The 23,407-nt window shown below is 41.8% G+C and overlaps 1 protein-coding gene, 1 long non-coding RNA gene and 1 other non-coding gene across 3 annotated transcripts in view; 2 read left to right on the forward strand and 1 right to left on the reverse strand.

Annotated features, from left to right (window-relative positions):
• The window catches only part of LOC112658313 (androgen dependent TFPI regulating protein), a 62,004-nt gene extending 53,362 nt beyond the window's left edge, over positions 1-8,642 (reverse strand). The window contains exons 1-2 of the mRNA XM_025444396.3: positions 8,483-8,642; positions 7,533-7,787 (exon numbers count right to left, since the gene is read on the reverse strand). Of these exons, the coding sequence (XP_025300181.1) occupies positions 7,533-7,778 (246 nt within the window). The 5' untranslated portion in view covers positions 7,779-7,787; positions 8,483-8,642. The remainder of the gene's footprint in view (positions 1-7,532; positions 7,788-8,482) is intronic.
• An 8-nt stretch (positions 8,643-8,650) lies between these two features.
• LOC112658306 (uncharacterized) lies at positions 8,651-22,596 on the forward strand. Its single transcript, XR_003135637.3, has 5 exons — positions 8,651-8,718; positions 13,217-13,277; positions 14,788-14,862; positions 21,776-21,879; positions 22,006-22,596. It is a non-coding gene; the product is annotated as an uncharacterized LOC112658306 (long non-coding RNA).
• Positions 20,805-20,913, forward strand: LOC112660022 (U6 spliceosomal RNA). The gene has a single exon (XR_003136645.1). It is a non-coding gene; the product is annotated as a U6 spliceosomal RNA (small nuclear RNA).
• Positions 22,597-23,407: the final 811 nt, after the last annotated feature.

Genomic DNA, 23,407 nt, shown 5'->3' on the forward strand with positions numbered 1-23,407 from the left:
GATGATAGAGGAAGTGGCCTCCTCCCACCACTCCCCCAACCCCTGCCCCAACTGGAGCAGCTCTCCTCTCACCCCAGGTTTCACTTCCAGCTGTTCAGGCCACAGCAGGCAGCTGCTTTAGTTAGGAAGGACAGGCATGGGGCCTAGGCCCCAGCGAAGAGGCCTGCACTCTTCTATCAACATAGCAATTAATCACGTACTGAGCACTGAGAGCCTGCCAGGGTTTCTGTCTTTGGGGAGAGGCCGCCTCCACCCAGCATGTGAAGTCCATGTGACTGCTTTCCTTAGCAAGAGCGTCCCAGAGTCACCATGAATCAAGCTCATCCTAACTTTCTCTGACTTCTCCCAGTCAAAAATGTGGAAATTGGATTAGGGGAGAACACATTACTCAGAGCCTCCCCGGCTCCCCCTTCATCAATACAACTTTTCCCCATGCCTCAAACTTGCCGACACCTCTCCCTGCCCAGCCCTCCAGCCCTCCATCCCCGCCCCCATCCGCACCCCCTCACACGTATACGCCAACTGTGTGCATCTTGTCCCCACTGATCTCAATGTGCATTGACATGCCATCATCTGTATCAACAAGGAATATTTGTGGAGCCCTCACAAAGGAGCTCAGGAGGGAGGCGCTAGGGTGTTGCCAAGAGAAATAAATAAGCCAGAACTAGGGCAGAGAGGAGCTGTGCAGCAGAGCTGGAGGGCAAGGAGAGGGAGGTGCTATGAGCTCAATCAATGGGGAGCCTTCTTGGAGGGCCTCAAGGACAGGCTGGTATCAGCTCACCCAATGTGACAGGGTCTGCTCATTCCCTCGGGACAATACAATGAAATGTCTATAAAAACAAGCACAGAAAGGACAGCCAAGGGAGAAAATGGTAGCTATCAGAGACTGAACTGGGTCCCCCACACCCCCCTCCCAATTCTTATGTTGGAGTTTATAACCCTCAGTGTGTGTGGTTGGAGATAGGGTCTTTAAAGAAGTAAAAAAGCTAAAATGAGGTCAGTAAGGGTGGGTCCTAATCCAATATGATTGGGGTCTTTCTCTGAAGAAGAAACTAGGACATAGACAACACGACGAGTGAAGCAGGACCATGTGAAGACGTGAGGAGAGGAAGGTGGCCGTCTGCAAGCCAAGGAGGGGGCCTCAACAGAAACTGACCCTACTGATTCCTTGATCTTGGACTTTTAGCCTCTGGAACTATGAGAAAATAAATTTCTGTTAAGCCATCCAGTCTGTAGTGCTTTGCTATGGCAGTAAGAGCAGACCAACACAGTAGAGCATTAAGATAGCAACAACCAGCCTTCTTTTAAGAATCTTACAAAATGACTGTCATTTACATTTTTCAACTATTTTGGCTGCCCAGGAGAGCAGAGCTAATGCTATCCTCTCGATTAGGGTTTATTTCAGAGCTACTGCTCTGTGATTTATCTCCTACCAATTCTTTTCTAAGTTTGTTTTTTCTTTATGCCTTTTTCTGAAATGCTGCTGGTCTAAGTTTGTTAGCTGGCTTCCGTGTTTGCTGCTAGCTAACAAATTTACCACCTGGGAAGGCTGAATTACATTTTTTATAAGTAGTGCAATTTAAGAAACCATCGCTAAAGGAAATTTTGTTTTTACATTCACGTGTCATCACAAATTCACAAAAATCTTGAAATTATGGAAACTTCGCCTTTCTAAGTCATCGTGTTAATTTCTTTGCCTGTAAGCCAGAACCTTCTTCAACTATCTCATGGAATGAGAATTTCTTCTATTTAAAAAATAATTCCAGAGAGGGAGATTCCACAAGTTTCCTGAACAAGACATTACAGATCTTATTGGATGAGTCAAGTCATCCAACGCCCAGCCCAGCTCTGTGCCTGACTCGAACAGGCTGGGACTTTCTTAGGTCTTGCCTTCAAAATGATGCAAGACTTGCAGTGGGAGATGACTCCAGAATAAAACAGCAAACGGAGACCAATTGTGGTGGGTATTTTAAATAACTGCTGCGATGATGAGGGTATTGGTATTTGGGGACAGGTAGAGGAGACCTTTGCTAAAATAGATCTGCACTATATATAATAGACTGTTTCAAGCATCATTTATGTGCATTTAGCTTACATAAGAAATTGAGATAAAAAAAAACATAGAAGAAATGATATGAAGAATATAAACTGGCATGAAGAGGAGGGGGAAAAAAAGAAACCACTAACACTGAAAGACAGGTTGGAAGAAGAATTCTAAGAATGCTCATCCAGGGCTGCATAGCTGCTGATGACTGGCCTCAGAGTAACAGCAGGATGGCTGTGGGGAGACTCCCTTACATGTGGGATGGGGTTCCCTAAAAAGTGCTTCAGACCAGGTAGACCCATGTTCTGGTCATTTATTCATGCAATCAACATTCACAGGGTGCCTGTTAAGGTGCCAGAAACTCGGAAACTATTACACATAGTACAGGCCAGGGCAGACTCTGTTCTCACATGTTTTTATTCGGAAGAAGAGAGGATAAAGAGGAGGAAGAGCCTTTTCTGTATGTTTACTATTTTACATCATGTAGGTCAGGTTCCTTGGGAAACAGAACCAGATTCTTAGATCTGCCTGTAGAGTGTTCACTGAGGCGTACTCTTGAAACAACTGTGAGAGAGAGGGAAGGAGGAGGTGGGAGCAGGACTGAGCAGCAGGAAAAGATGAAAGATAATGCAGTTGCATGGAATCAGCTGGTCCCCAAAGGAGCTCTAGAGCTGAGCTGGCTCTTCAGAATTGTCCTAGAGCCCAGCCTTTCTACTCCAAATCAACTAGTCATTGGATGAAGCCAACCCAAGGAGAGCCCCAAGCCTTGTCGAGACAGCTCCCTTCTGCTAAGGGCATTTCTGGGACAGGACCTCAGCTATGAGTCATCAGCAGCCAACACTCCTCCCAGGAAGTGGGGCATGAATACCTTGATGCTGGGGACATTGGGGATTCTGGGGGCCCCATCCCAGGATCCACTCCATATGAAGATACTGAGGCTCAGAGATGTTAGGTAACTCACGATCACACAGCAAGTGAACGGCAGAACCAGGAATCCCCCCTCCCCTCATCCCCAGCAGCCTGGCTCCAAAGGCTGAGTTTTCAATCACCGAGCTCTATATGGTGCGTGAAGAGCCTACCAAAACATCGTGGGTTCAGTAAGTTAGTTATTTTATTTTGGGTGCTGGTGGTGACAATTTCCTGCCATCAGTTCTCATCCTTTCAGCCAACTGAGAGCTGAAAACCGTGGGCTTAAGCATTTTTTGTGAATAGACAGTTAAGTGTGTTTCTGACTCTGTTGAGCTTAAGGGTTCCACAGAGTAATGTATTAACCTGATGATGGAAATTAAAGGTTGGCCTCAAGTGAGTCCTGTAACATAAATGGATCCTCTTCTCATTATTCTTGAGCTGCATTTGGAGTTTGGGCCAATGGAGGGTCCTGAAGGATTTCTCTTTCCCTGGCCCTGCTCTGCCATCTCTAAGGACCTATGTGATGAAGTTGCTGTTGTCAGGGTGACAGCCTGAAGAAAATGAGGTCAGAGATGCAGGAGGCTTGGACAACTTCATGAAAAATGGAGGGTAAGGTCATGTCTCTGTCGGTTAAGGGGGGAGGGGCCCACCTAGAATCTCCCTTGGAGATCCCAGTTATGTGGCACAACGTTTCAGGAGGAACTTTATTTTAAAAAGAGGAAAACCCGACAACCTGCATAAAGCCAACAAGCTCAATTGTAGCTAAAAGTCCCCTCCAACCTCCACCTCCCAGTTTATGTACCCTGAGGTCAGGGGCAGTCCCTGGATGGAAATGGAGTTGATAGGAGGGGACACAATATTTGTGGAAGTCTCAGGCACTGGAAGCCTGAGCTGACAGGAGCAACCTGAGGATGTCCACAGCACTGCCATGTCTCCACACCCAGCTTCAGGGGGTTCCCCATTCGGCACGACTCACTCTTCTCTGCTTGAGCCTGCCAACTCTACTCCCAAGACTGCCCCAGTGCCTGCAGCCTGTACCTGCACAGCTAACAGTGGCTCCACAGTGGCCAACTGCTGGCTGGGAAGCTGGAACATGCACCCTGCAGAAGGAGATAACCAGCAGTGAGCTGGGTGGGTGACCCTTGCCTGGATCCATGACCCACCAACTGATATCCCACTAAATCACTTTGTCCTCTGCATGACCTCCAGTCAAAGGTGAGATGACTAGAAGCTCACCACCACCTCCCTATCTTCTCTCTTCATCATCCAGTGTGTGTAGCATTCTGAGAGCTTCCTGCATGTTGAGTCATGCATCCTTATGGCCATTTTGTGATGACTGCTTTTATTTCTATTTGGCAGATTTGGAAACATGAAGTACCTAGCCCAGGATCAGAGCCCCTGGAGATGGTAGAGCTGAGATGCCATCCCAGAGACTCATAACCCTAGAGCTCATGCTTATAACCATGGGGCTACACAGCCTCTCCCTCCCAACAGAGAATTGACTGCCTCTTCCCTGGGGTTGACATATTCCCTCATTAGGCTCAAACTCACTTCTCCCTCACTTTTCTTTACTCTTCTCAGGCACTAGGCAGGCACTGGCCACTGTGACCAAATCTCAGTGGCACCCTTCCCACTCTACCCCCTGCCACCAATGCTGTGTGCCTTCCCTTTGAAAGCCCTATGAAGCTTCAGGAGGAAAATGGGGATGATCAGAATGTTGATCTGCACTAAGGTGAGTTGTGCTCTTGAAATGAGGCATAACTGATATTCAGCCAAATAAAAATTAAAGCTGTTGAAAGATAGGGTGGTAAATTTCCTGGAAAGCAGGTCAGGGTACTGACTTCAACAAGTTTAAATACACTTACTAGTATTACAGCAAGTTATGAGACTTAATCATTAGGAAACAGAACCATTAAATCAACCCATGATACCTCAAGAGCAAGAAATGTTAAGGCCCAGAATCTCACCTTAAGTATCATATTTGGAATCTATATACTTTTTAAAGATTTTATTTATTCATTTGAGAAGAGAGAGAGAGCACAGTTTGGGGAGGGAAAGGGAGAAGCAGACCCCCCACTGAACAGGAAGCCCCGCTCAGGGCTCAATCCCAGGACCCTGAGGGTCATAACTTGAGTTGAAGACAGATGCTTAACTGTCTGAGTCACCCAGGTGCCCTGAAATCTATCTTTAAATTGATCCCCTGAAACACAGTCAACCCATCTTCACCAACTAGAAAACTTTGCATTAAGTCATACTTTCAAGATGACACCTAACAGCCAGGAAAGGAAACAGCCACAGGTGAGTCCCTTTCTGTTTGTTTCAAGAGCCAAAAGATGTCAGAAGAGATAATAGTGCTCAAGAAGGCAGAAAACACTGAAGGTCAAGTGCAGTCAACCTACCAAGTTGCTCAGTTTTTCTTCCGGGGGTCCTCCTCGCCAGCTACTAGGGCAACTACAATGAAGAATCATAGAATGTCAGGAGACAAAACTCCTGCTTTAGAGCCATTTACATGTTAAGACTCACTTGTGGGTGGAAATGAGAAAATAATACTATACATAAATTACGTAAATAAGCAGAGACTGAGAGATGCTGTAAAAACTCAGGGAAAGGAAAAATAAAAGTGGGTTGGAGTTGGTCAGCAGAGATTCTAAGGAAAACATGGGATTTCAGATGGTCCATGGCAAGGCAGTGGAGAGGCAAGAAGGTCTTCCATCCAAAGATGGCATGAACATGGGTAGGGAGGTGATGGCAAGAAGCCTAGAGACGGCTGCTGGAGAAAACACAGGCCTTCCTGAGGAAGAGACCATCTTTTCTGGGAAGAATAGGGCCTGAGGGCTGAGTGGACATGTGAGCTCTTAAGTCAGGAGTGTGCAATTACTTCTATAAGGTAGGAGAAAGCCACTGTGGCTTCTTGAATAGCAGAACCATCCTGGGCAAGCAAGCTCCTGATGTTTATAACAAAACCAAATCCAACCCAGTACTTTGGGAAGATTAATCTGAAACCTGAGAGATAAATGGATATATGGTTAACAAGAGGGCGATATAGAGATCATCTCATTACCCAGGTACAAATTAATAATTGCCTGTCATATGGGATAGTAAGACTGAAGAAAGAATGAACCTAAGGGAGAAAAAACAAAAACAAAACAAAACATAGGATTTGGTAGCTGATTCACCAGGGAAGAGAAAAAGAGATTAATGTTCGGAAAGAATAGTCTTTGACAAGATAAATGGCTTTTTCCATTCTTGGAAATATGAGGGCTCTGGGGCATGGAACTGAGAATGAGAAAGTCAGGGAGCCAGTTCGTGGGAGTAGGTGGTAAGTCTGTTCTCAGCCACGCTTACTGTGAGGTGGGACATCCATACTGGAATTTGGATTAGATTCCATCAGCAGTCCTGGCTATTGGCACTCTGCCTTTTCATTGACTTTTTAAATATAAAGCCAATAGATAGACAAAGCTGAGGTTTTTACTACATTATTCAAGCTCCACAAAAGCATTTCTTTGTGGTTTTCTATTTGTGTGTTTGTTTCATAAAATCCTGTGATTGAAAGAAGCAGTCACCTTGATAATTTCAAGGACACTAGAGCTGCCCAAGCTTGAAGCTTTCAGGCCAAAATCAAAAGCCAGCAAAAGGCCAGAGAGAAGAAAGCAGAACCTCCAGGTTGCTTGGATTTGAACCTTCTGAATTTTTTCTCCTTAGCACTTCAGAGTGTCAATTTTTCTGATCATGCATAACCTCTGCTTAGGATTGTGATTCCAAAGGATTGGTATTTTGCCCGGTTTCTGAAATCAGAGGTTTTTATGGCACCCTAGGTCTTAGTTTAAAAAAAAAATCTCAAACATTAATTAGCATCCCCAGAGGAGGTACTATTTTTAATTTTTAACTTTAATATTTTTACATATTCCCAAAACATTTTCTAAAAACCTATTTTTCTCCCATTCATTCACACTTCATTCATCAGAATGTGGTCAGCTGGGCTAGAGAGACAAGAAGGAATCAAGTCATAGGATTGGTTGGTAAATTGTTGAAAATGTGTATTTGCCATTTGGTTGGGTGATTCATCCTTTAAGATGGAGCCTGAGCCTATAAAAAATTGAAGTGGGATCTGAACATGGCAAAATGTGTTTGCTTTTCTTAGATAAATCTGTTAGTCTGTGCTGGAAAATGGCATCGTTCCCCCATTGGAAATTGTGCTTCCCACGCAACATACGCCACCCTGCCTTCCCTCACAGATTTCCCCAAGCAAAGTTCAAATTCTCGCTTGTGTTTGTAGTCAATCCCATGGTGAAACCATTAATTTAGTCTTTCCATTTGAGCTCATCTGAGAAGAGCTCCAAGATATGACTCTTTTCAAAGAGTGTTTAACAATTAGCACAAAACATAGCTACCAAAAACCTCTGAATTGGATTTCTCGGAGCCAATTGTCAAGTCAAAAAGAAAGCCAAAACCCAAAGACAATGAAGAAGGAAGACAAAGGATGAAATTTTGTATTTACCAAAAGTCAAAGGTGATATGTGTAAAAACGCTGATACTAGAGACTAAGAGCTTGCTTCCTGGTGCGGTCATATGGACTTACCAGATTTAGGAATGTCAAGTACTTCCAGTGTCCACCATTTAGAAAGATTTTGGATTTCTGCTGGTCCCCTCCTTGCTGTGAGATGTAATAATTGAGAAAAATATACCAGCTCAGAACAAGGAAATGGTATATGCAGGTACAAGTCCTCGTCATGGCTAGCTCTGACCAGGGAGCCATGGATGACTCAGGTAGCTTTCCTCTGGCGTCCTTCCTTGTGTGGGTCACAGCTGAAGTTGAATAAGGCATGCCCGAGAGCTGTAAAACACCCCCTCTGGGATTAGGAGTTCCCGCAAGACCGAATTTTGCTTCTCTCATAGGCTCCCTCCCTGATAAACTTGGGAGGCAGGATTACTGTTGGTTTTCAGATACCTTCATTTAGATAATGACAAGTAATCCCCAGATCTGCATAAGTTTCAGTGTTTTAGGCTTTGAAGAGGGGCAGGGGAGAAGGTAAAATCTGTACTTTGCACTGCTTGCCTGGGGTGGGGGTTAAGGGGCCTTATTGTGAAACAGCAATAAACTCTAATCAATACTGTCAGGGCCATATCCTCTTTTCATTCCTTTTTATCTGGGCAGAACAAGGAAGTTGGAATAATACTTCTTGAGAGATGAGGGTCAGGTTGATAGAAGGAGATGAGAGATTATGGGCACATTTATGGTACAAAGGGAGGTGAGTAGAAAGGGAAAGGATATTATAATCTTGCTCCTGAGGTCTCTAGGGCCCTATAGGCCCTATATAATCTGCAGCAAACTGCTCCTCCAGGGAGCAGCCCCAACCCTTTTTTTCTTTTTTTTTCAGTTTTTTCTCTATACCCTAGAGAACCAAAGGTTACCTAGGGCTGCCCCAGATCATTTATATGGGTGTTTCTGTGCCCTGAGAAGGAAGAAGCATAGCAAGAGGTCTGTGGCCAAAGCATAGGAAGAAGTATGTAGCCATGACCCCGACATACCTGAGTTTAGACATTGCTGGGAGAGAGTGAGGGTCTCTGCATTGCCTCAGAGAGTAAGAAAACGTGCTTAGGCTGGGCAGAGTTTGCAGAACCTGGCCCTGCTCAGGCTCGGCAGAAGGCACCTGAGAGAGTGCTAGAAGTGATGATGCCTTGTGACATCACCAGCTTGTTTCCCTGGGCAACTGATTCAGAGGGTTCTGAGCAAAGCCCCAAGGGAAAGCTCCCAATGTTGTTATGTAAGTCTGGAGCTGATGCTGTTCGATGATTTAATCAGGGCTAACCAGTAGTTGGAGAAAGAATTACAGGCTACATACACACGGAGGGCAAAACAAAAGCAAACCCACCTCCTAAGAGTATCAGACCCCAGACATCAAGAATTCTATATGGTGGCAGGGGTGGGGAAAGCAAACCTCAGCCAGCAGTAGAGGGTCATCATTGTAAGTGTTCCCAAGGGGAGGGATGATCTGGCAAATGGTGACATAAAACTGTACACAATTCCATGGCCTAGGTTAAAATTACAAATACAGCAGTTCATGCTTTGACAGGGCATATTATGTGACAGGCCTTGCTCTAAGTGCTTTACAATATTAGCTCATTTAACACTCTAGACACCCATACAAAGTAAGTACTATTATGAACCTCATTTTCAAATGGGGACTGTTAAAAGGATGCTCAAAAAGTAGTAAGAGACAGAGCTTCAGTGTGCACTGACCATAACGAAGCAATGTTTGCTCTGCATGCCCTCAGACTGCCTTTGTGATGTCTCTCCACTTTCTGCTGACCCTCTTTTATTCCTCTATCTCTGCCATGGGAAAATTCTCTCAGGAAAGAATCAGATCTGTTTTGAAACTTGGTGCACATATAGGTTATTGTGCTATGTTTCCTGCGGTGTTTTCAGGGTACACATCATTATAGATTAGGGGTTTGATACCTTTTTACAAAAATCTCAAGCAGAATTCTGCAGATGGGTAAGGATTTGGGGCAAAAGTGAGAAAAGACAGGCAGACAAAGACTCAAATATCTGGAACATGTATACCCAACCTGGAAACTGGCCTTTTAACACCTGGATTTTTTTTTTCCTGCATTAATCTCAATGCTGGCCTGGAAACCTGGCCTTTTAACACCTGGATTTTTTTTTTTCCTGCATTAATCTCAATGCCCATAGATGAAACCTTTCATAAATATTGATACAGTTGGGGCATCTGGGTGGCTCAGTGGGTTAAGTGTCCAACTCTTGATTTCATTTCAGGTCTTGAGAGTGGGCCCCACATCAGGCTCTGGTGCTGGGTGTGAAGCCTATCTAAGATTCCTTTTGTCCCTCTCTCTCCTCTCCCCTCAAAAAAATATTGATACAACTATTTAAATTTATTTGTAAGTTGTTCAGTGTTTGACATTGGAATCCACTTGTTACCATTTTAATGAATAACATATTATATCTATCTATCTGTCTGTATTTAATTCAATGTATTTTCTCATAAAAATTTCCAGAGAAATGTTGTCTAAAGAAAATTCTACCTTGTGACCATGTTCACACCACAATTTGTATCTCTAGTTGAATAACTGATAAATTTTCATGAAGTACTTTGGCCATCTGTCTCCTGCTCTGAGACCAGGTGGAGCTTTGTGGAATAAAGATAGTGTCACCACTTAGCTGCAAAATATTACAAACTAATACATACTAAATCTGCTATTAGCCTGCCTTTCTCCACTCTTCTAGTATCTGGAGGCCTCATGTCATATTCAGGAGAAGAAGAGAATTGTTTCCTAACTTAATAAAAAACTGACAGAAATACACTTTTTTTTTTTTACAGGAAACACTAAAAATATAAAATAACCATATTTCACATTTTGAATTGAACAGATAACTTGACTCTTAAAAGTAATGTTCTTGGAAACTCTCTACCTTCTGGGAGTTTAGAACACTAACCTTTAATTTCACAAATAATTATTGAGGAACTGCTAATTGAGGAGTACTTATGAGGTTCTGTGGATTCCCTGAGGAATAAAAGAGAGAGAGAGCAATAGCCAATCCCTGTCCTCATGGAGGTTTTATTCTAGTTAGGGAGATGGACATTAAATAACAATGTAATTAGGTGTTAATTCATAATTAAGGTAGTTTCTGTGGAGGATAATAACGCGAGACCTGGAGTGGTCTCTTGTAAACAGAGCTGTCCTCCCAATACTCCCAACAAGCTCTAACCATCCTTCCCGATCTTTTTTGAGAGCTCCTCCTTCTCTCCCAGCACGTTATGTGTTTGTGTTTCCCAGGGAGCTACTCCGGGCCTCTGCCCTTCTCCCTATATACTTACCCTAGTGATGCTGCCCACTATCACGGTTTCTGCCACGACTTTCCAGTCTATAATCACAAATTTTATATCTGTATTCCCAGCCCTCTCTCCATCCCCACAAAGCTTCAAACGTATCTTTGACTACTTGTTGCATATTTCCTGAATGAGTCAGATGCACTTTAAACTCAAGATGTCTAAAATGAATTCACTAGCTTGCCCCAAATCTAACTTCTTGTCTCCATCCTCTGTCTTGGGGGGTTGGCCCCCTTGTCCAGCCTGGGAGCCTTCTTTGTCTCCTCTGTATCCCGCACTGCCCAAATCCTGCCAACTTCATCTCCCAAATCAAACTCATGTCAATCCTCCTCTTGCTATTTTGTTTACAGCTACCCTAGTTCAAGTCTTCCCAATCTCTTCCCAGTTGGTGCTGTCTTCCAACTGGTTTCCTGGATTCTAGTCTTATCCCTAATTCCATTCTTCCCTAGATGAGGAAGTGAGTCTATCCAAAAAGCCAGTCCAACCATATCCCTCTCCAGCCCTTTAATGTATCAATATCATGTACAGGAGAGCATTTTGATGTTCCTCCAACCACACCTGGCTAAGGTCATGCGCCAGTGCTTTTGCTCCTACTACCTCCTCTCCGTGATGGCCTCCTCTCAACATGTCTTTGATTGGATATCTGATAACCATCCTCTAAAATGCAGCTTAGCAGTTTCCTTCTCTAGAAACTCTTCTCTGAACATCTCAACCAAGCCATGTTAAAAAACTCCCTTCTAGTCTTCCTTAATACCCTGTGCATCTCTGCATGTTTCATGCTGATTATTAATGTCTTAGTCCATTCCGGGTGCTATGACAAAAATACCATAGGCTGGGTAGCTTATAAACAACAAAAACTTATTTCTCACAGTTCTGGAGTCTGGGAAGTCCAAGGTAAAGGCACTAGCAGATTCAATGTCTGCTGAGAGCTTCCCGGTTCATTCATTGATGGTCATCTTCTTGCTACATCTTCACCTGTGGAAAGGGATGAAAGATCCCTCTGAGGACTCCCATGTAAGGGCAATAGTTCCATTAATGAGGGCTCCACCTTTGTAGTTCAATCACCTCCTTCGGATCCCATCTCCTAACACCATAACACCATCATTTTAAGGGTTAAGATATAAATTTTGGAGAAACAAAACGTTTAGTCCATAGTAATTCAAATTGAATCTCTTTCATGAACTCTCATCTCCCTGGGCTCAGAGATGGTGTTTTTGGATTCTTAGAGCTTAGCATAGTGCTGAACACACAATAAAAACTTAATAAATGTCTGTCAAATGGACAAATATGTATATACCAGACATACTTGTCTACTGAGCCTTATTATAAAGCCAGCTCATTCATGAAAATCTTACTATCTAATCAAAGTGTTCAGTTGCTGGTTTCTGGTGAGAAGCTGGAATACTAAGATGAGTAAGGCATAACCCAGGCCTTGGAGGAACTCATAGTCAAGTGGCAGAGACAGAAATCTAAACTAAAAAATCATAGCACAATGTGATAAGTACTATAATAGAGGTATGTATAACCTATTAATGGAACCTAAATTATCTTGCACATTTTCTGTCATTCTAACTATTCAGGAGATTGACTTCAAGATAAATGCATTGAGTGAATCATCAGAAACCCCTGATGCCATGTAGGAGAAGATAAGGATTAATGTGATCTCACTGTGTAAAGTAGCCATGACCACCAGCATGAACAATGGTTTTGTCTAGTAGAGATTATAACCCATTCCTAGGCCAGTCACAAAATGAAGAGGTACAAAAAGCAGGGGCTCAACCTGGGCTCTAGTTTACTGTGGGATGATCAGCCATCAGCCTCATTGGGGCATTAGTCACCTCGAGTGTGAAATGGGACTTGGGGTACCTACAGTGGTGATTATCTTGCTTCCTAAAGCCAGGACATCTACTGAGCTAAAGGAGCATTTACCAAGCCTGGCCTCTGAAGACACTAGAGGGAAGCCCCAAGCCAACCCCCACACATACCATGGAGCCAACTAGAGCAGAAGGTGTTGAAAGATGCTCTGTGGTGTTAGCTACAGGTAGCACAGTGGTGTGAAGGAAATGATGGCAGAGCTCAGAATTCTTGAGGTTATGTTGAAAAAGTTGATACGTATGGTTTCATTTTGGCTCAAAAGAGAGGCCCCTCCAGTTGCTGGTGCTAAACAAACAACTAGCCAATAAATCCCAATCATTTTAAGCTTCAAGATAGGTCAGCAGGACTTAGCTGCATTCTACTTAGCCTCTTGCACAGAGCCAAATTGGCTCATTCCCTTTAAAGCTGGTGTACGTCCACATACTTTATAGGTTCTCTTAACTTTGCCCATACTTCAGTAAATAGTCCCATCATTAAATTTCCATCTGAATGGGCTAACTTTTCCGGCTGGAATGCTAACTGGTGTATCTCCTCCTAGGTGAGCTCCTCCTAGGGAGTCTGATACACCTCTGGAACCTCAGAACTATTCATGGTTGCAGGTAAATACCAGATGTTGGTAAAGATCTGTTGGCAAGGATCAATTTTGGTATTATGGTATTCTTAATATCGAACTAGGGAGCTCTCTAATCCTTGGGTTTCCTGATAATTACCATCCTTGTCACTCAGAGCTGTTTTCATTTCCCTAAAACCCCTGCTGCTTCTGACCCAGTATACCTCAGTGACTTTTAAAGGACCTCTCCTCAGTAAAAGGTAAGTGATTCTGGAAATAATTAAATGTGTGTGTGACATCCAATTGGAGTCAAGGTTCAGGGGAAATAGGCTCTTATTTTCAGTGGCTTTTGCATCCCTACGAGCCTTTGTCCATTTGTTGTACATGCAGCTATGAGTTAGAATGAAGCGTTTCACCCATTGGGTTATTGATGACACACCTCAGAACATTTGCTTTTCTCAGAGGTCACTGTGACTACTCTGCTTTTTAAAAACCAGAACATTCATGGAAGGCCCCTTCTGAAATCTCTTTGGTGAGAACATGGGTGGGTTTCCAGCCACCAAACCAAGCCAACTCTAAAAGGCAGAGGCATCTATCTTCTTTGAGAACTTTCCTGGCCCACCACTTTGTCTGTTGCACCAGGAAACCTCATTCAAACCTGCCTTGCTCTTTGCTCTTGGGGTTGGTTTTCACAGGAATACAGTGTTCAGTGCTGATCTTCTCAGATTCACTCAGAGGAGCAAAGTTGTCCTTTGGCAGTTTTTTGAAGATCCATTTTTAGTGGAGAGGCCAAAGAACTCTTCCTGTTTACAAGCATGAAATTGACACATTGTTGTAGAAGTTCAAAGCGGGAAAGAACCGTTTGAGGTCAGTTAATTCAACCTCTTCATCTTTCAGAGAAGAAAATTAAAGCTCAGAGGAGTTAAAGGACTTACCCCAAATCACAGAGCTATTAGTGGGGGAGCAGTGACTAGAATACAACGCTCTTAATCAGGCCAGCGAGCTCTCACTCTTTCTTGAGTTGTTTTTGTTTTGTACCCAAGTTCTAGAATTTTCAGGTGATTTTTTTCTTGCTTGAATTAGCTTGTCACTTGATTATATGAGGTCTGATGAAGTTATTAAAGAGAAAACATCTTCCTAGAAATGGCCTTTTCAGCCTCTGAGTCAGATTTCACATTTTTTGCAAATACCGTGTTAATCAGACATGCTCAGTTTCTCATAAGAGAACTCAGATATTTTCAACAGATTTTTACACCCTGAATTAATCGGCACAATTAAGAAACACACTCAGTGCTGACCAGCAGTACATTCTAGTTTCAATCTTTTGAAATTCTCATGTGAATTTCTGCTCTCGTGGGTACTTCACCCTAAGATCAGCAGTTAAGCTCTGGTTATTTTATTTTGGCAGTCTGTATAGAAATATGTAGGATTCATGTACAGTTAAATACATAAACCACTCTTTGATTTGCTGGTTTTCTATCTAATAATTATATCATTTGCTGAACGAAGGTATTGACACCCCCAATAATAATTATGGATTCAAGTATTTCTCTTTACAGCTCTATCAAATTTTTCTGTGTGTATTTGAGACTATTGTTTGGTGCATACATCTTTAGGACTGCTATGTCCCACTGGTGAGTAATCCTTTTATCATTATGTAATATCTTTTTATGCTTCTAGTAAGTTTTTTTTGTTCAGATAAAGTCTACCTCACCTAATATTAATATTACAATTCCTTCTTTTTTTAAATTGATACTAACATAGCATATTTTTTAATCCTTTTGTTACTGATCTATTTTGTTGAAATTAAAGTGAATTTCTTGTAAATATTAATATTACAATTCCTTCTTTTCGTAAATTGATACTAACATAGGACATATTTCTTAAGCCTTTTGTTGCTGATCTATTTTGTTGAAATTAAAATAAGTTTCTTGTAAACAACATTGATGGGTTGTGGGGGTTGTTTTTATTTTTTTAACTCACTATGCCAATTTCTCTTTCTTTTTTTTTTTTTTCAATCTCTGTCCTTTAATTGGTATATTTAGACCATTTACATTTAAGGTAGTTGTCTACTATGTAATTATTTGTTATTCTTTGTCTCCTCTATTTCTTGTACCTCTGTTCCTCCTTTCTTGCCTTCCAATGTATTAGTTTGAACACATTTTAGTGTTCTATCTTGATTGAATTATAGTGGTTTTGAGTGTATCTGTTTGTGTAGTTTTCTTAGTGGTTGCTCTGGGAATGCCAGTATATGCACGTGACTTCCTAGAGTCTATTGGCATTAACATTTTACCATTTGAAATGAAGTGTGGGCTCCTGGCTTCCACTTTAGTCTCTTTGCTTTTCCCTCTTTTAAATATCATAAGCATCAGATGGTGTAATTTTTGTTCTACTCATTAAATACAATTTGGAAAGCTCATGAGAAGAGTTAGTCTATTGTGTGTACTATACTTTTGCTCCTTACATTGTTCTTTCATCCTTTCCAATGCTTCGAGTTTCCTTCTGTTATCATTACCTTTCATCGTGAAGTACAGTTGATCCTTGAACAATGCTGAAGTTAGAAACAGCAATCCCCTGTATAGTCTGCATGTAGTGTTTGACACTCCAAAAGCTTAACTACTAATAACTGACTATTGACTGGAAGCCTTACCAACAACATAACTGTCAACTAACAAGTATTCTATATATGTCTTATATGTGGTGTTCTTACAATAAAGCAAGCTAGAGAAAACATGTTAAGAACATCATAAGGAAGAGAAAATGCATTTATAGTACTAGTTATATAGTTGTTGAAAAAATTCTGTGTATAGGTAGGCTGGGCCAGCCAAAGGGGCAGCAGTGAGGCTGGGCCTGGCCCACAATGGTGACATTCCTCTGCCTGCTGGCCTTAGCTTGGTAGAATCAGCTGTTGTTGGGCCCACAGGTGGCAACAGAGGTCTGGAAGTACACTACAGTGTACTACAACTACAGTTGCCCCATCTACCCAGAAGTAGACCACCAGCCCGTAGCCATTGGCAGTTGTGGCTACTCACGAGTTCCCGAGGTTCCAGGAGGCCATAGAGCCAGGGCAGCACATGGCGGGAGATCTATGGCCAGCCCAGCAGGGGTCTGAAGCTCCCAGCTGCCCCTGCAGCTTTCAGAGACTAGTTCATGGAAGATAAGGGGCAGAGGCATCAAGGGCTCAGACTTCCTATACAATGTGGTGCCTGCCCTCTGGGCTGTTCCTTTGTTTAGCCTAGCCTCCCTCCTGCCAGTACAAAGCACTCAACCCAACCATCCTGTTGGCACACAGGGAAACCTGCAGATCTCCCTGGTCCTGAAATCCCCAGGAGCTGCTGATACCCTTGTTAGGCCTTCCTGGGTACTCAGAGGGCAGCAGGTGGGGCCTCTGCATCAGTCCTCTTTGATCTGATCCTGTAGAGACTCAGGTACACAGTTGCAAATAAACACTTTGTGGCTTTTGCTGTCAACTCTTTAAAAAAAAAATCCACATTTAAGCTGATTTAGGAAGTTTAAACTGGTATTTTGCAAGGGTAAACTATATTTCCCTTAGCCATTTTTTAAAGACAATTCTGCTAGCAGCAAGATTCATTAAGTTTTCCTTCATCTGAGAATGTCTTTATTGCCCTTTCATTCTTGAAGACTTTTGTAAGATATAGAATTTACCGTTGACAGTTTTTGTCTTTCGGCACTTGAAAAATGTGCAACTTCCCTCTGGCCTTCATGATTTCAGATGAGAAATCTGTTTTTATTTGAATTTATGTTCCTTATGGTTGATGTGTTGTTTCTCTCTAGTTGTTTTGATGATCTTGTCTCTAGTTTTCAGAAGTGTAATTATGATGTGCTGTGGCATCGATGTTTTTGGACTTATCATCTTTGGAGATTGTTCAATTTCTTAAATGTCTTTCACCAAACTTGAGAAATTTTCAGCCATTATTCTTTTTGAATATACTCTTTCATTCCAACTCTTCTTTCCATTCTCCTTCTGGGACTCCCATGATATAAATTTGGGGATTTTGTTACAGTTCCCTGAGGCTCTGTTTATACTTTTTCTAGTCTGTTTTCTGTTTTTCATATTGAGTACATTCTAAGTTCATCAATTATATCCTCTGTTATCACCACTTTATTATTGAGCTCATCCAATGAGGTGTGTGTGATTTTTAAAAAAATTCTGTTATTGTGTCTTTCAGGTTTATAATTTCATCTTGGTTCTTTTTATTAATTTCTATTTCCTTGTTGATATTTTCTATTTTTCATTTTTTAGGAGAATTGCAAATTCGTTAAAGCATTTTTACAATAACTCTATAGGATCCTTGTCAGATAATTCCAGTATCTGTTTCATCTCTGTTGTTGGTGTCACTTGATGACCATTTTTTTCATTCAAGTTCTGCTTTTCCTGGTTTTTGGTGTGGCCAGTGATTTTTTTTTTCTTTTGTATCTTAGATATTTTGGTTATTATCTTAAGAGTCTCTGAGTCTTATTTAAATCTTTCATTTTAATCAATCACTCTGTTTAGGTTTAGCACTCAGGTCCTGGCTTGACTTTTGTAAGCTATGGTTCCAGTAATAAATTAATTTCTTCAGAGTTTGTAGTGCCTCTTTGATGTGCTTTCTTTATCCAGTGGACCTGGAGCTCCCAGAAGGACGAAAATATCTCCAGACATTTCCAAAAGCCCCTTGGGGAGAATATCACCCCCAGTTGAGGAGTATTGCTTGACAGAAGTCAGAAGAATTCAATGTTCCCTGTGTGGGACAGGTCATGATCCTGTAGGAGGAGGATATATTCTCCCCCAAAGTCTTATGCACGAACTTCAGGATCCCAGTCTGTGTTTGTGTGCACTAACTCCTCTGGCCTGGGATGAGGAAAAGGCTTTATTTGCCTCTTACTACATCTGCTCAAACTTGTATTCAGGGATGATATACTGACAATGCCTCCTATAATGAAACAGGATCTGATTTCTTGTAAAACCCAGCTCTAAGGCTAATCTAGCTCCAAACAAACAAGTGGTCTTTATTATGGAATTACAGCTATGAAGTTTCAAGGTGAAATCCTCTTAGCATTACATATATATGTATGCATATTTATATTTTCTGCTTTAAGACATGCTGCCAAAGATTGTTATCAGATACATCCTTTTTGCTTGTTAGTTGGTTTTCTTATTTCTACATGACTGAGATGACATCACATGACCTTTTGAAAGTTTTTGCTTTTCTGCCTGGAAACATAGGGCAGTGTTTCATAAAAGTGAGGGAAAGGTTGCCATGCTTTTAAAAAAAAAAAAAAAAAAAAAAAAAAAACCCTAACTTTAAAAAAGGAAAGGAAAGGAAAGGAAAGGAAAGGAAAGGAAAGGAAAGGAAAGGAAAGGAAAGGAAAGGAAAGGAAAGGGAAGGGAAGGGAAGGAAGGGAAGGGAAGGGAAGGGAAGGAAGGAAGGAAAGGAAAAGAAAAGAAAAGAAAAGAAAAGAAAAGAAAAGAAAAGAAAATAACAAAACTGCCAGATTGCTTATTGCAGAGTTGAGTCATTTGACCAAAAGGAGTTGTTTCGGCTAATCATTTACTCAGCTGCCCTCTGAATAGAAATGCCATTCTCAAATTGTATGAAAATTAAATGAAACCTCACAGAATACTTGTTTACCAGATTAGCTGAAGTTTAAGGTCAAATCTGTTGGCCTCCTTGGCATTTTCTACATGCCAAGAAGTCTAAATTATTACAAATTAATTATTCAACTGGAATTGCTTCACATTATCCCGTTGGTGGAGGTGCCTCTATGATCACTAAGCAATTTCCACCATTCTCCTCCAGAATGTTCGTGACATTTGGGGCTACTGAAAGTTAATCCAATTATGTATTGGCATCCAAAATAAATCACACACCAATGCAAAATAAACTTAGCTTCTCTCTCTTACCTTCAATAAAAGTAGATTTCTTTGAAACATGGCCTGCTCTGGATAAGAATGTTTTATGGACTGTGAGCTCCTGGAGACAGAAGTAGAGCTGGTTCTCAGCTGATTGGAGGAAATGTCTCCTTCTGGCCGTCTTCTTTGACACCAGCCCTTTCTTTGTGTACTTGTCTTAAAGAGGTCTAAACTTTTGTCCATGATATTCTACCGATTTCCTTTCTCTGTCCATTTTCCAAGAATCAGAAGGAATCTTGATAAAAGGATTTGGGAAAGTCCTAATAGGGAATAAATGAAACATAGCCACTTGTCTTCAAGGCTGTCCTCAAACCATAAGGCCTCCTTGCCAATGAACTTACTTGAAGTGCTGGGAAGCTAACTTTTTTTTACATGTTTTTGGAAACAATAATTACTTCACTGAAGGTGTAATGATCTTCTCCCCCATCATAGTAGTAATGTAAAAAGAGTTTTTACATAGTTTTTTGGCTCATTAGTGGCGTTAGTGTGAGCATCTCTGGTTCCATTGATCTGGCTATAACTTTGAAGGTGAAGACTGGCTCAGGAGCTCAGAGAGAATGTACTGGGTCTAGAAGCCCTGGGATCCAGGGCCAAAGAGAAAAATCCACCCCTTCGTCCTGGCACTGCTATTGTCCTGTTGTCTGCCATCGGAGACATCATTGTGGGGACGTTACGAGGAAGAGGATGACAGAGGAAATGTCTGCAAGCTGCTGGATGATTTCAATGGCTCTCAATTTGCTTTCTGTTATTTTGGTGAGGCTGCCTGCCTGCCTGCAGTCAAAGGTTGGCTTCTAAAGAAGTGTGGCCTCCAAAGCAAAGTGTGGCATAATATCTTCGTACGGTGGCCAAGAGTGTGAGCATCAAAATTAGTGTGCCCTACTTCAAATCCTGGTTTCTTCCCACCTGTATGCCCATGAACAAGTTAACGAAACTTTCTGTGTCTCAGTTTCTTCAGCTATAAAGTAGGGTTAATAATAGTGGACAATTCATAGTGCTGCCGTGCAAGTGAAATGAAACAGTCTTTGCAAAGTTCTGAGGATAGAGCCTATAAGGTGGTAAGTACTCAATAAGCATTAGGCCTTATCATAGAAAGTACTTGCAAAGTGCCTGTGCTCACAGCCACCACCTGATCAGAATGCCCATCTGGACCACAAGGACCTTACCACCAGGAAGTACATTTGTAATAACAACTTTTGCTGCATATTTTATGGGAGTGGCATGATAGAGGTGCTGAATTCATCAACAGGCCCTCCTTTGCAAGCAGCCTGAATTCTTTCCAAAAAACTTTGATGGGAATGATTTTCAAACGTATTTCAAAATTCTCTTAAGGGCAACATTAATTTTTAAACTAAAGAGAAGTTGTTACCCTTGACCTGGGGCTTTCCATTCAGACTGTAATGACCTATAATTTCCCAATGCCCCTGCTAAGTTTGTTAGGAATTGAAAAGAGCAACTGAAATTGACCTAAAGTCCAATGTTTGTGAATTATCACTACCTCTCGCTCTGAGAGAGAAACAGAGAGAGAGATTGCGAATGCACATGTGTTGGGGAAGGGGCAGGTTTGTGTGGGCAAGGGAGGGTAGGAGGAAAAGCAAACAGTATTGAGCTGGTGTCTTTGTTTTAATCAAGGGGAGTGCTAAGTGATAATCAGATTGTCTTCTAGCACTCCCCTTGGCAGCACAAATACTAAAATTGGAATAATGCAGAGAAGATTAGCATGGCCCCTGTGCAAGAAATATCTCCTGGTAGCAGAGAGAAATATAGAAACAATTCAAGTGTGCCTGACTGTTTACTAAATTTTGAAGGTTGAGAAAACAGATTTTGAATGCATAGCCCAGATATTATCTAGAAAGAAATATTTTTTTCTAAAGAAATCAGGAAGTAGGACTATTGGTTAATGATGAAGGTCAACGTGCATAACCCTAATAAGCCACACAGAGGCCTGTGGGGGGAGTCCTGGGAGTTGTCTGTGTTTGGGAGGTAGAGAAATGGCCCTAGGTACCTCAGAGTTCACAGACAGGGAAGGAAAGAGGAGACACTGCTTAGCCCCCCCAGTTCTCTGCCCTTCCACCTCATTCCCAGCTCAGCAGGGTGACCCTGGGAAGCTGAATTATGGATCCTTCACCAGCCCCACACAGAAGAGAGTCTGGTATCCATGCCCAGAGTTCCTGAGAGAGTGCTTTGTGAGCCTCCTCAGTGAGCTTCCTTTGAACAGACCACAAAAGGACATTCCAGCCTCTCATCCTGGATGGGTGCTATGGACTCAACGCCAAAATTCACATATTGAAACCCCAATCCCAAAGGCGATGGTATTCAGAGATGGGAGCCTTTGTTTGTTTGTTTTTAAGATTTAATTTATTGATCCATGAGAGACACAGAGAGAGAGGCAGAGACACAGGCAGAGGGAGAAGCAGGCTCCATGCAGGGACCCTGACCTGGGACTCAATCCTGGGCCTCCAGGATCAGACCCTGGACTGAAAGCAATGCTTAAACCACTGAGCCACCCAGGCTGCCCCATATGGGAGCCTTTGAAAGATAATTAAGTCATGAGGATAGAGCCCTTATGATGGAATTGGAGCTCTTATAAAAGAAGAGACTGGAGAGAATTTTTTCCTTTCTCTGCTCCCTGTCAGGTGAAGAGACAATGAGAAGATCACCTTCTGGAAACCAGGAAGTCAGCTCTAACCAGACACTGGATCTGCTGGCACCATGATCTTGGACTTCCAGCTCCAGAACTGTGAGAAATACATGTCTGTTGGTTAAGCCACCTGGTATTTTTGTTAACAGCAATCTGAACTGTCTAAGGCAATGAGTACACCCATTCCATCTTCCCTCCATTTTTTTTTTTTTTTTTTTTTTTTAGGTGGGAAGAGCTTCCTGACAATGTGAGACATGAAGATGGTGGATCCATTTAACCTGGTGTGGACTGAGCCTGGGTGGAGGTTAGAATTAAGAGTGCCTTCAACTGCCTAAGGAAAGGAGAAAGATAAGGAAGGACGTAGAACTTATCCTTTGGAAAGCTAAAACTATAATTGCTAGACATTGGACATTTAAAATTATTGTAACATATGATTTTCATTAGTTTCTTAAAACAAATATAGCAACCATATAAATAATAGTAAGTGCTAATGTTTATTATGCACATCAGTGGCCCAAGCGGGTACCAAGCATTTCACAGGTATGCTATAATTTTTTCTTTCCTCCAGACCTCTAAAGCAAGTATTATCATGCCATTTTATAATTCGAGAAGCCACATCTAAGTATATGGGTGGCTAAATAACTTGTCTAAGGACATGATAACAAATAGCAGAATTAGGACTTAAAGTCATTCCTATTTGAGTCAGAAACCCACTATCATCTGGGGGCTCCAGATACTTTCTTTGCAACTATTCCATAAATGTTAAATAATTCCAAAATAAAAAGTTATTTGAAAAAAATAAAAACCATTATCTAAACTGCTCTACTGTTCTCTTTCCAAATAACTTATGAAAGTTTTGCTTTGTTTCTATGTTAAATTTCCCAGAAATTTTGAAAAATAGTGTGTTATATTTTCACCTAGGGATCCTTCCAGCATCTATGTTTGTACTCTTTCATGTAAAGCACTTAGAAAAGTGCTTGCCACTTGAACAGGTCTCAGTAAACATTAATCATCATCATCATCCTCACCACTGACTTCACAAATAATCATTTATTACATTATACTTTAAGAATCAGTGTACATATTAAATTCCTCCACTAGACCGTGGATGACTCAAGAGTAGAGACCATAGGAGGTGCTCACTAACATTTTATAAAATGAGTAAATCCCTGTGCTCACAATTAGATCTTTCAGCAGTGAATCATCAAATCGACAGGTAGTTTGTTTCTGTTTCTAACTTGCCTCTGCCCCTGGGGGCAAATGGCTGTCTTCTCCATGATCTTGGCCACCTTTATAAGAAGAGAAGCCCCGTTGCTGCATCCATCTGATGCTTGTGGTAGGCATGCAATTGACATAAAGCTGCACGTTCCAAAAGTACTCTTCCTCCAGCATGTCCTCCCTCAACTCTAACTCAGTTAGATCCAGTCATCTTCTCTGCTATGCTGTGCATCAGGGGAAATCTACACATGGGAACAAAATTAATGTGACCTCATGCCTTTTGGACACAATTTAAAAGGGGTCAGATTGTCTTTTCTTGCTGTCAGGTGCAATGTTTCTTATGCCATGTCCCCTATTTTCCATTGACTGCCAACACTGTTTATAAATTTGTGGGATCTAGGAAGAGTGA

The sequence above is a fragment of the Canis lupus genome, chromosome 35, assembly GCF_003254725.2.
Source record: "Canis lupus dingo isolate Sandy chromosome 35, ASM325472v2, whole genome shotgun sequence".
Classification (NCBI taxonomy): domain Eukaryota; kingdom Metazoa; phylum Chordata; class Mammalia; order Carnivora; family Canidae; genus Canis; species Canis lupus.